Source organism: Maniola hyperantus, chromosome 17, assembly GCF_902806685.2.
Source record: "Maniola hyperantus chromosome 17, iAphHyp1.2, whole genome shotgun sequence".
NCBI classification, from domain to species: Eukaryota; Metazoa; Arthropoda; class Insecta; order Lepidoptera; family Nymphalidae; genus Maniola; species Maniola hyperantus.
Genome location: NC_048552.1, coordinates 3,047,482 through 3,061,636, shown reverse-complemented (window position 1 = coordinate 3,061,636; position 14,155 = coordinate 3,047,482). Strand labels below are relative to the sequence as shown.

The window sequence follows — 14,155 nt, the reverse complement described above, 5'->3', positions numbered from 1 at the left end:
GCTCGAGCTCTTTTTGAAGAAATTGCGAAAAGAGTTATCGAGTCAACCGGGGACCCGAGAGCTGGCAGCTACCTTGGTCAAAGAATTAGTTTGGCCATCCAAAGGGGTAATGCTGCCAGCATCTTGGGTACAATGCCTCGCTGCGGTGGTCTCGATGAGGTTTTAGATTTAATTTAATTTATTTTAGTTTTAATTTAATTTTGTTTTTTTTAAGATTTAAGTTTATTAATAGTTTATTAATTAAATTAAAATAAAATAAACAAATTAACTTATTAAACTTTTACAAGTATTTTTGAATCGTCAGATGCATCTACCACTGGTAATATTATCATCAATAGTGACATTTGTATTTTGTCTTCGTGTATAATGTATATACCTATACCTATAGTCATAATATATGCTTTATTATCTATCAAAGTTGTATATAATATTATTAATAACTAGCTGCCCTGGCGAACGTCGTACCGCCTAACAGTCGATTCTTTTTCAGGCATTTTTTTAAATTTTTCTCTCCGTAGTAGGAACCATCCTCGTACTTCAAGGAATATTATAAAAAAAGAATTAGCGAAATCTTTTCAGCTGTTCTCGAGATTTTCGATTAGCAACACATTTAGTGATTCATTTTTATATTATAGAGATAATATGTTTTAGGTATAAGTACGTTGTTCGTTAGGTTAAGTTTGGGTTCGATATTAGCATAATTTTCTAAGTCTATTATAATTTATACGCCACCACCCACTGTCTATTGGTTCAGTTGATCCCTAGTCAAGGTTGTCTGGAAGAATGATAAGACCGTCTTCTTGAACCTACCTACCTGTTAAGTTTTGCTTTTTGTTATTTGTTCTTTTTTGATTTTGTGGCTTGCAATAAAGCATACTTAATATAAGTAATAGGTAGTTAGAAGCTTTTGAAATGTGCTATACAGAAGAATGTTGAAAATCTCTTGGGTACAGCGTGTCAAAAATGCAACTGTAGAAAAAATAAAAAAATAAAAAAAAGTATGTAAAAATAAAAAAGTAGGTACTACAAAGGCTAAGCAAAGATCTTAAAATCCTAAAGACCATAAAAGTGCGTAAGCTGGAGTATGTCACATTATGAAAAATAGCAAATACGACTTCTTGCAGCTATTATTCAGGGAAAAATAGCCGGCAGAAGGCCACCCGGCCGAAAAAGAAATCGTGGCTAAAGAGTATAACGCCAATGGTACGGGAAAAGTACCCGATCTCTTTTCCGAGCAGCAGTGTCCAAGGTGCAGATAGCCCTAATGATTGCCAACCTCCGATAGGAGACGGCATTTCAAGAAGAAGAAGAAGAAGAAGAATAATAATATAAGTAATACTCGGACCTCATTTTCTCGTTTCTCATCAAACTACTTCCCGCCAACGTCTTAATAAACGTTGGTAAACATTTTTATACAACTTTAAATCCCATTAAAAACTGAAAGCAACAGATAAAGTACAGGAACTTAACCTAAATCTCTGAAAAGTCATCTTGTGACCCGCTTTTTAAAAACTCATAATAGAAAAAGGATCTTTTCTTTGGAATGGACAATAGGCCATTACTAACTGTGGGTACTCGGCCTATAATCACCAGCAAGCGTTGGGGGACAGTGTCGTAACTAGGGATCGGATACAGGTGTCAGAATCTAATCAAGGGGATTTCTAAGGCAGTGAAAAAAGGACTACATTACTTTTTTACATTTAAGGAGACATTTTCTAGTGTGGAGACCAATGGCAAAACTAACTAAGTGTAAATTTGACAAAAAATATTATTAGTATACATATGTCTAAGTTTTTAATATTGACATTTTATATTGTTGGAAGGCCACCCCGTATAATACCATATTAATAGGATCCATGTATAATCCGTGGGAAAATCATAGCTCAACGGGTTGCAAAGCTGAAGTGGCAATGGACAGGCATGTAAAACCAAAAGACGTAGGGGTCCCAAGATCTAAGTTTCAAGGTCAAAATTCAACCCGTAAGTGGGTAAAATAGAGGGTTGAAATTGGTATAATCCACGCAGACGAGGTCGCGGGCATAGGCTTAGTATAGGTTTTTTTTTAAATTCAGATACAAGTTAGCCCTTGACTGCAATCTCACCTGGTGGTAAGTAATGATGCAGTCTAAGATGATAGCAGGCTAACCTGGAAGGGGTATAGCAGTTTTTTTTTTTAATTTTTTTATTAAACACATATCCCTTTGGTTTCTACCTACATTTTTTCGTTTATATACATTTTTGGTATACATTTTTGGTATACATTTTTGGTGGTTGGTATACATTTTTTTCGTTTTACATAAGTGGATAATGTATTTGTTGGAGCTGCGTGGAGTCCCGCCCTGGTACAGGACACTGGCTATGTAACTGTGCAAACGAAATATAATTATTGGGGCGGAAATAAAATTAAAACTCCCAAGGAAGATGCCCGCCTCGCCAAGATAATTGGTCGGGAAAGCAGAAAAACAAGATAAAATTAATGTGCTGCCATCAAAACACTTCAACGGTTCTTAATTAAGATCCCACTTGGAACGCTTTGTTTCGCCTTCTTACAAAGAAACGATCATTTCTGGACTTTATGAGCATATTTACAGAAAAACTACATCAGAGCTAAAAACAGTAATTCTACCTTCTTTTCTACTATTCTTATCACTTAACAGCTATAGCACACGAGGTGGCTATAGCACACGAGTATAGGTATGAAGTATCAGGATTGCGGAGTTTCCGCACCTGGTTAGCGCGGAGCAAAGCGCAGGGGGCTGCGCGGTTGTGCGGGGAATTCCCTCTCCGATTGGTAACTCCACAAACCATTAAACCAACAAACCAACAAACAAACACACTTTTACATTTATAATAAGGGTACTCTGATTATATAGTTATATTATTGTGATACCTGAGGATACCGGATTTCTGTAAAAATGTGTAGTTTCATAGTGACACAGGCTCCAAGATTTGTATGTAAATTTTTGAAAGAGTGTAACTTTAAAACTACACATTTTTACAGAAATCTAGAAAGCCACAGACCTAGATACGATAGCTTATTCATCAAAATCAGCTTAATTAGGATCAATTTTTTGTTATTTCAACAACATTCAGGTATGAATTCTTATGTGGTATGAACTTTCTATACAAATAGGAGTTAATTGTTGTATATTTTTTTAGGTTCCGTGCCTCAAAAGGAAAAATGGAACCCTTATAGGATCACTTCGTTGCCTGTCTGTCGTGTCTGTCAAGAAACCTATAGGGTACTTCCCGTTGACCTAGGATCATGAAAAGTGACAAGCGGGTAGGTCTTATAATTAGCACGTGTGCTAATTATAAGACCTACCCGCAAGGAAAAATAGGAAAACCGTGAATTTATCACAAAAACGTATCATGTAAAAGGGCTTTACCTGTACTTTCTAAAACAGGGTTTTATTTATTTTTGTGCATAATAGTTTTTGATTTATCGTGCAATATGTCTAAAAATACGTCTGTAGTACGGAACCCTCGGTGTGCGAGTCTAACTCGAGCTTGGCCAGCTTTTTGTGTATGAAATTTTATACAAAAAAGAAATGAAAACCCCGTAAGGGTAGTAGATAGGGTGTCTTATAGCTGTGATAGGACTGATAGTCGACAGAGACGAGCTTTTTAATAGATATAAAGGTAGGTACTTCAAACGATGTGTTATAAGATTTTTTTGAACCTAAAAAAGAACACGATTTATTGCAATACTTACTCGTAATATGAAAATACTTTAGAATTTCCATTTCTCGAGCATTATCTCGTACAATAACAAATTTGAATTTGATACAGAAATAAGTAAAAGCTTTTAAGAACTTTTGTGTTTGAGATTCTTTTATTAAATTATGAGTTTCCGTTTCCCGTAGATACATTTCGTTAATGTATAATTTTGTTAATTGTTTGTTAATTTTAATTGAAAAATAGAATTTTGTACCACGACTCTGTTGTTGTGAGCGATAGAGCCATAATCATCAACATCGTCATCATTAACCCATTGCCGGTTCACTACAGAACACGGGTCTCCTCTCAGAGTGAGAAGGGGTTTGGCCATAGTCTACCACGCTGGCCATGTGCGGATTGGCAGACTTCACACACCTTTGAGAACTATGGAAAACTCTAAGGCATGCAGGTTTCCTCACGATGTTTCCTTCACCGTTAAAGCAAGTGACATTTAATAAATTAAAACACACATAGCTCCGAAAAGTTAGGGGGTGGTTAGATCGAACTCCCGACCTCCGACTAGAAGGCGGACGTCCTAACCACTAAGCTATCACAGCTTTATTATACTGGGTACTGATTAGAAAAGACAGAGCCACAAAGCATCTCTTTACCTAATCCAACACGTGATCGCTACAGCCTCCAGCATCCCTAACATGAAAACTCATATTTTGTCAATTATTTATGGGCCATTCGTGGAGTCCCAACATCTTCCCGGCCGGACTAACGCACAAAATTGTTTTTTACAGCCGCCGGCATGGCGTTGATATGAGGAAAATTGGTTTATGGTCCGATATGGCTTTTTATATTATTATCTGAATTTCAAAGTTTATTCTATGAGAAAATATAAAGGGGAAAAACTAGCCACCTTAACTGGTCAAAGATTCAGTACTTAGATACTTATATTATACTAGCTTATTCCCTCGACTTCGTCCACGTGGACTACACAAATTTCAAACCTCTATTTCACCCCTTGAATGGGTTTAATTTTCAAAAACCCTTTCTTAGTGGATGTCTACGTTATAATAGCTATCTGCATGCCAAATTTCAGCCCGATCCGTCCAGTAGTTTGAGCTGGGTCAGTCAGTTACCATTTCCTTTTATGTATATAAGATTTATTGGAATAGTTTAATTATTGGCATTAATAACTACACAGACGGACAGACTGGAGGAAACTATGAGTTCCTTAACTATACGGATCCCTGCTTTGACTGCGGAACTCTAAAAAGATATAAGCCTATTCGCTACCGTAAAGCTATAATTCGCCATTCTTGCAAAGTATTATGTGTAATATGATTCAACCGTAACCTTAACATTGCCTTATAGGTTTTTTATTGCACATTTTAACACAGGCCTTGAAAAATGGTGACCTCCAAACTTAATAATAAATGCATCTTTAAATGGAATGTAACTTACGTTTACATTATAACAAAAGGTACCACTACCTACCACCTACGCCTTTTCCCTAAAAGAGATTGTCCATTTTCTTAGGAGCTTTGGGCCCCCCCTAATATAATTGTTATGTCACCATGGTTTTAATTTTATTTTATAGACAAATAATTAACTCTTTATATTCTGCAAACTATTTCTATTTATTCACCCTGGTTATAAAGAAATCTTATTTTTTGTATTGCTGATATTGAGGTTATATTTAATTAATACTTCTTCAAAATAAATGCATGTTTACGATTCTAACTGTAATTGTGGATATTTTCAATAATAAAGTGAAAAAAAGTCGTTATAAAACATAATCGTAAAAAAATAACACATTTTTAAAAAAATTAATTTAAGTTTTGACACGACGCCACAAAAGAGGGCCCGTTCACGGGCGATCTCCTATCCTTGTTTGTTTGTATACACTATACTAGACTAGTACCTACTGTAGTTTTCCTTGGAAAAACGACTTAGCTTTGCGATTATCCCGGCCGGTGTAGCTGACACAACTCTGAATAATCAGTAGGTTATTATAAACGCGAAAGTGTGTTTGTTTTTGGTTTATTGGTTTGTTGTTTTGCCCTTCAATCACGTCGCAACGGTGCAACGGATTGACGTGAATTTGGATCATAGGTATAAAGACCTGGCGAGTGACATAGGCTACTTTTTATCCCGCAAAATCAAAGAGTTCGTGCGGGATTTTTAAAAACCTAATTCCACGCGGACGAAGTCGCGGGCATCAGCTAGTAATTTATAAATATAATGATAATTAAAATTATAATAATTATAAATAACTAGCTAACGCTCGCGACTTCATACCCGTGGATTTAAGTTTTTAAAAATCCCGCGGGAAGTCTTTGATTTTCCGGGATAAAAAGTAGCCTATGTCACTCTCCACGTCTTTAACTATATCCATGCATAAAATCACGTCGATCCGTTGCTGCGTTGCGACATGATTGAAAGACAAACCAACAAACTTGGAGAGTGATAATTATAGGCTACTTACTTCTTATCGCGGAAAATCTAAGAATTCCCACGGGATTTTTCATGCGGACGAAGTCGCGGGGATCATCAAGTTTGTTTAATAAATACAGGATAGACTTTGCGATGTGCTTGAACTTCCTAGGGTATATTTTAGCGGAATGACGAGCTGTTAACAGCATGTTAACACAAAATTGTGACATTTACCTAAGCGTCGTGGTGTCGTCATTCCATTAACCTAAATAGAATTCCATTTAGCCGAGTCCTACCTACCTACCTAATGACGTGCCTCTAGAGCAAGTGAAAACCTCACGGGCGGGTCAACGAGTTGGCGAAACAGGGCTTAGGCTCGAAACATACTGAGCAAGTTGTGCGTACTATAGCGTACTATTTAAGTCCCGCAAATTGCTATTGCGCTGGAACCATGTCTCATTAACATCGAAATGACGTCATTTTGACGTCATTTGACGTATATACCATCAGCTCGAAACTTCAGTCTAGTGCTGACATCACTAAAATGGCGGCCACGCGCATTAGCAATTTGCGGAACTTAAACAGGTTAAAATTTTAGAACGCTAGCAAAAACGAAGACAGGTGACAGTATTGACGTAATACCAGATTGATGCCACAAAAAACCTGTATTTTTAATCTGTTTTTTAAAAGTTCGCAAATCGCAATGTATTGCAAATAAAACATACTGACTGACGCTCTAGGTCAAAGAATGTCAATAGTCAATGCCGCGGCCTCAATTATTATTATTCCTCGTCGTAGGTGGGGCATTGACCCCGAGTCTTGCACGCTATACATTTCGGTTTTGAAAGAAGAATCACCAAAATCGGTTCATAATTGACGGAGGAATCGCGTAAAATACATACTCGTACAAAAAGAACATAGGTAGTAGGTACAGTCGAATTGAGAACCTCTTCCTTTTTTGAAGTCGGTTAAAAATACAATGTTGTTGCATTTTATTTTAGAGCCTCGATAGCTCGGTTAAGGGAGCGGACTGAAAACCGAAAGGTCGCCGGTTCAAATCCCACCCGTTGCACTATTGTCGTACCTACTCCTAGCACAGGCTTTACACTTAATTGGAGGTAAGGGGAATATTAGTCAGCAATTAACTTGGCTAATATTCTTTAAAAACCCGGCCAAGTGCGAGTCAGGCTCGTGCAACGAGGGTTCCGTACTACAGTCGTATTTTTTCAACATTTTAATTTAAAAAAAAACTGTTTTAGAATGCACAAATGAACTGTGGGGTATCATATGAAAGGTCTTCATTAAATGAAGACCTTTCATATGTTACCCCACTTGATATAATAGTCTTACTTCGACAATTGAAAATAGTAATTATTAGGTTATGACCACAATTTAATTTTTTTTGTGTGATACTACCTAACCACAAATTCACAGCTTCAGATTTTTCCCCGAATGTCTGCTATAAGACCTACCTACCTGCCAAACATGATTCTAGGTCAACAATAAGTACCCTGTAGGTTTCTTGACAGACCGACAGACAGACAGAGTGATCCTATAAGGGTTCCGTTTTTCCTTTTGAGGTACGGAACCCTAAACAAAACTCAAGACTTGCTATACATATAGTACTTAATACACGTAGGTATACCCACAAGGGGAGGTCTATATGACCATGTCAAGGTGGTCCAGCTGGCTGCAAGAGGGTTTTCCCTTACCCACTGGTTTGAAAGTTAAACTGTTACTATTTACCAAACCCAAAATGAATCAACGTGTCTTACATAACTCTTAGTTTGAAGGCGAACCTATTAAAGCCTCTAAGTAGGTATATATAATACTAGCTTATGCTCGCGACTTCGTCCGCGTGGACTATACAAATGTCAAACCTCTATTTTACCCCCTTGCCCCCCTACTCAAGGGGTTGAATTTTCAAAATTCCTTTCTTAGCGGATGTCCATGTTATAATAGCTATCTGCATGCCACACCGCCCACAGCCCAATCTGTCCAGTAGTTTGAACTGTGCGTTGATAGATCAGTCAGTCAGTCATTCAGTCACCTTTTCCTTTTATATATTTTTAGATTATGTTGTTGTCCCATATAACTAGCTGACCTATCCCGGCTTCGCTCGGATGGCTATGTCACTCTCCGAGTCTTTAACTATAACCAATATTAACCATGCAAAAAATCACGTTGATCCGTAGCTCCGTTGCGACGTGATTGAAGGACAAACCAACAAACCAATAAACCAACAAGCAAACACACTTTCGCATTTATAATATGGGTAAGTAGTGATATGAATATCGCGTGTGTCGGTATAGATACCATTGTTTCGTGTTTATTTCCCGCAATTATAGCTATCTACCTAGATTTATCTTACAGTAATACAATTTGTAGGTACCTAGATAGGTATTTATTGTTCATACGAATTAATTTTATAGGTTTTTTTGTGCATTAGGATGACCTCTTTTGTAGAGTTCCCGATTTTAATTTCCGGGTTTGTTAGAGCTAGCGCGCACTACGGTAAATTTTCGTACCTTTTTTTCCCGCAAAATCTGTGAACTTTAAAAGCGCGCACTGCGGAATTAATTCCGCACCGGATTCTCATGGCTATCGTAACTCTAGCTATCTACTTAGATTTATCTTACAGTAATACAATTTGTAGGAAGGTGGCTGTATATTGTTCGTACGAATTAATTTTATAGGTTTTTTTGTGCATTAGGATGACCTCTTTTGTAGAGTTCCCGATTTTAGTTTCCGGGTTTTTTAAGTGTTAATTTAATATAGGAAGTACCTAAGTACCAAACATCTGATATTATTTCAGTTACCGTAGCTAATAAGTATAGGCAAAGGTAAAGTTTGCTAGTTTGGATGTAGAGGGTAATCTCCGAAAGTAATATTATGAATGATTCGATGATCCGATTCCTTCACTGATACATTATCTCAGAGCGTTTTAATTAAATTATATCACGTAAACAAAGTCGCGGGAAAATGCTAGTTATAATAATTGAGCTTTGGCAGGGGATTGCCATGATACTAAATGTCTGGCAATGCAGGACGTGATTTCTAATACTATTCTGAAGTAAGATTTTTCTACCTTTATTACCCACCACCACCACAGCCACCATGATCAAAACAAAACTTTCCTGCCAGTGTTGGGGAAAATATGCAGAGAAACTTTTAGCTTTTTAACCGACTTCAAAAAAAGGAGGAGGTTCTCATTTCGTCGGAATCTTTTTATAAAATAATGAAGGTCTGGTATGCGCTGGCTCTTAGTCCATCTGATCAGTAGGTAAGTACATTATCATGCTGCGCTGTTTTGGATAGACCTTTGACCATCAATGACCACCCACGACTCAAGATTGTTTCATGGTTGAAAACGTAGACAAACGAACAAAGGACGAAGGCGTCCTAAAGCCATGACTTACTATTGAATATGGTATATCGCCATGCAAATAATAAACTAATGGACTTGTAACAAATTATTATCATGATGTTCTACGTTTTATATTCACTCCATGTATTCACCATTATCCTTGCCGAATTAAGATATATTGTTAGACTGAACGCACCGCAAGAATGGCAACTGTTCTTCCGTAGTTGTGAATACTTTATCTAGTACGTTAGTACTATTAGGTATATTATATTCTGTGATCTAAGTATAGTACCTACGCGACAGGTTTAGATGGCAAAGAATAATATTATTATACAGTCGAAGACTATGTATTACATAGTCTTCGACTGTATAAAAGGAAAAGGTGACTGACTGACTGATCTATCAACGTACTGCTCAAACTACTGGACGGATCGGGCTGAAAGGCATGCAGATAGCTATTATGACAGAGGAGGCATCCGCTAAGAAAGGATTTTTGAAAATTCAACCCCAAATGTCATCTCGACCTGACGTGTCGCATACTATAGGTAAGTATGTATTGTAATTAATCATCATCATGATCGACCCATCGCCGGCCCACTACAGAGAACGGATCTCCTCTCAGAGTGAGAAGGGCTTAGGCAATAGTCTGTCCGCGCTGGTCCAGTGCGGATTGGGCCAATCCGATTGGCTTCACACACCTTTGAGGACATTAACAGAAGGAGAACTCCCAGACATGCAGGTTTCTTATCAGGTTAGCGCGGGAGCTATGCGAGTGTACGGGGCGTCTCCACCCCGATTGCCATCTCAACCTCTCACGTACTATATTATGTAAATAGCTGATAAAACTGATCTACGGTGATTATGCGCGGGAGTGCGTAAAAACCAGCGTGTGATCTTGAACAGTATTCTTACAGTCGTATAAATGCGAACGTCTCATATTGCTGCCTTTATAACTGGTGTGACTTGTAGAGTGTAAACCTATCAGTGCGTGCCGTGTTATTGAAGTGATTTTATTTTGTTAAAATTAAGTGGTTTTGAAAGTTAATTAAAATAAAAACATAGGTAGTTTAAGTGTGTATATATAGGACTGAACTGTTGTTTTTGTTACTTAGTTATTAAATATAGGTTTTGTGCTGAAAATGTATTTTCTGGTGAGTGAAGTGTTATTAAAATTATAGATCTAACGATTTTCGTGTGGAGTTAGAATTTTCTTACCTTCATTCAGCTGTGATAGCCTGTTGGTTAGGACGTCCGCCTTCTAATCGAGGTCGAGGGTTCGTCCCGGGCACGCACCTCTAACTTTTCGGAGCTATTGCGTTTTAAGTAATTATATATGGAAAACATCGTGAAGAAACCTGCATGCCTGAGAGTTTTCCATAATGTTCTCACAGGTGTGTGTGTCTACCATGGCCAGCGTGGTAGAATATGGCCTAAACCCTGAGAGGATATCTGTGCTCTGTAGTGAGCCAGCTATGGGTTGATCATGATGATGATAAGCTAGCTTTATTTGCACAGTTAGCTTATTACAATTTCGCAGGGATCTCTAATATTTTTGAAAATAAAATATAGCCTAGTTACTCAGGAATAATGTAGCTTTCTACTGGTGAAAGAATTTTCAAAATTGGTTCAGTAGTTCCAAAATTGCTTCCCACAAACAAACTTACAAACTTTACTTCTTTATAATATTAGTAGGAATAGAAGTATAGATTTATCTTTAACTAGCTTATGCTCGCGACTTGGTCCGCGTGGACTACATAAATTTCAACTCCCTATTTTACTCTTTCAAAAATCCCTTCTTACCAGATGCCTACGTCATAATTTTTATCTGCATGCCGAATTTCGGCCCAATCCGTCCAGTAGTTTCAGCTGTACGTTGATAGATGAATCAGTCAGTCAGTCAATCACCTTTTCCATCAAATGTATTTTTAAGACTAGCCAATAGCTCTCGGGAATACTGAACTCAATATCGGTGACAGAATTTTCAGAAGCACATCTTTAGTGCCAGAGGTTATCTCTTACTCAGAAAGTCACACTTTCATAAGTCCTAAGTAGATATAAAGAAAATAATTTAATCAGTGAAGATTTATGCAGTGTGCAAGAATGCAGGCACCATAACAGTACTTACACCTAATTATTTCGAAATTGTAACAATAATTAGAATTACTTATGCATTTATTTCGTTAACAGAACATAATCGTGCTGCTATGGTCAGTGAGCATGACACTGTGTCTCGTGGACAACGACCTTTACACCTCCACAAGTAGGCGCGGCGGATATGGCTTGCTGAAACCTGGCTATGATGGAGGATACGGTGGGGGATCCGGCGGAGGATATGGTGGGGGATACGGCGGAGGATATGGCGGGGGACACGGCGGGGGATACGGTGGAGGATACGGCGGTTCTGGATACGGAGGAAACTACCCTGGTCAATACCAGGGTGGTTATGGAGGTACGATTCAAATTCATAACACATTTCAGTTGGTATTTAAATAGCTGCGGTAGTGGGACGAAGCCACCACATAATATCTAAGTAGTAGATTTTAAAGTGTCAAAAAAGATAAGATATTTGTCGTTTGCGCATTGTGACGTCATTATTCGCATTCCGCACAGCCGTGAGGTTAATAATTAATTAGGTATGTCAAAAATAAATAAACATCATGATTTTTAGGGTTCCGTATTTTAAATTATCCCATAAACTACCACTATACAAAAAATGCCATCATTACAATATTATGCAGGTCTTGGACTACAGTCCAAGACCTGCATAATGTTCCGCTACATTGCTGCCTAGCTCATATAAGCTTATAGAGATTGTATGGGGACCAGTAGTGCCGCGACAGCACTGTTGCGGCAGCACTGCTGCGTGCATCGTGGTTCGGAATCATACCTTAAGCACAGAATATGTAATTTAGTACTAACGTACCTTAATTCACCTATGTTTGTGTAAGTATAATATTATTAATGTCCTATCTGTGGTCCTACTAAGTAGTCATAACTCATAGGTGGTACGATTGACTGAAACGGCTCTTGGAGTAGAATGCTGGTTCCGAGGGGGTGACAGCGACGTTGAATTCCTTGGTATTGTCTCGTTCCCGCAACTCGTGCCCTACTCAGATTACCAAAATCCCTATCTCACGAGCCGTCTCAGTGAATTAGTATAGGACATAGGTATCTACTAGGTAGGTACTTATAATTTGGGTATTTTGTCTTGAGATCTACATTATTTACTTACTTCTTATTTCAGGCGGATACAACGGATATCCCGGAGGATATGGCGGATATGGACAGGGTAGTCCAGGATTTGGAGGAGGTAAATAATATTATCCTATACAGAAAACCCGTATTAATATTATTAATAAGGGTTTTCTGAAGGAAGTGAAGGAATAAACTTGCAAAAAGCAATTTAAAATGCCCTGCGGCGTTACAAAGAGACAAATATGTTCGTTGTGGTTTATTCCATAGTCAAAACCCTGATTTATCTATAGTACCTACGCGACAGGTCGAGACGGCAATCGGGGAGGGTACGCCCCGCACACCCACACAACTCCTGCGCTAACCGGTGCGGGCGAGCACGGGTGTGCGGGGCGTCCCCATGCCTCATACCCCAATTGCCATCTCGACCTGTCTCGTACTATACGTAAGTTTGTTTTAATTGACGTCCAAAGTTTAACGGTAACCGTAATCTTAACTTCTTAACGTAACTTTAATCAATTTCGACTAAAGTCGCTTAAGTAGGGCCAGGTTGCTTATTTAAGCAATCTGGCCTAATCTACTTAAGTGAAATCCTATCCGCGAAAAAAATTTAGGATTTAACGCTCTCTCTGTGTTACGTAATCCCATACAAATGATAGAGGTATTAACCATTTTGAGGCACCAACCAATCACAAACGGAACTAATTTTGAATGTTTTTTGATAACATTTAGGTACATTAGAATTTAATTTCGAATGCTTTTTGAAAACATATTTATGATTGGTTGGTGACTCAAAATGGTTAACGCCCACTGAGATTTTTGCCTCTATCATTGGAATTGGATTACATAACATAGAGAGCGCTATACTACTTCTTCCCGCGGATAGGGTGCAAGTAGGTACCTACTTACTTAAGATTTTTTTTTCCACAGGTTATCGCCCCAGCTATGACCGTCCCGGCTACAACTACCCCGGGTCATCAAGTTACCCTGGATCCGTGGGTTACCCCGGCTCAGTCGGTTATCCTGGCTCGAGCGGTTACCCAGGTTACAGACCCGGTTACCAAAGACCCGGGTATGACAGACCCTACAGCAACAATTACGGTGGTTACAGCGGTTTCGGTGACATTAGATCGCGATCGTTAAACCCAAAAGGGGATGACGTTAAAAAGTCATTGTAATTTTTTTAGGTTAAGTTCGTGTAAGATTTGTAAAATAAATTAGATGGCTATTCTTTTTTAGAAATAAAGTTATTTATGAAACTGTTTTCTTTTATAATATGTTTTAGACTGAAAAGATACATGATATAAATTATGATTATCTGAGGTACAATAATGCTAATTCTGGATAGTTCTGCAATCTGTTTGTCATGTTTGTGAACTATATTGACATGCCCTAATCATAATGATATCTTTTCTGGATAGAACATTGTGAAAAGGATGTGTGATTTTAGAACTGTCAATTTAGTTAAATTCCGAGATTTCGAACAACAGA

At 38.1% G+C, this 14,155-nt stretch overlaps 1 protein-coding gene across 1 annotated transcript; it reads left to right on the top strand.

Moving 5' to 3' along the window:
• Positions 1-10,326: 10,326 nt before the first annotated feature.
• On the top strand, positions 10,327-13,927 carry LOC117989919 (pupal cuticle protein Edg-91-like). Its single transcript, XM_034977312.2, has 4 exons — positions 10,327-10,623; positions 11,660-11,921; positions 12,717-12,782; positions 13,595-13,927. Exons 1-4 carry the CDS (start codon positions 10,612-10,614, stop codon positions 13,840-13,842), a joined length of 588 nt encoding a protein of 195 aa, XP_034833203.1. The 5' UTR covers positions 10,327-10,611; the 3' UTR covers positions 13,843-13,927.
• Positions 13,928-14,155: the final 228 nt, after the last annotated feature.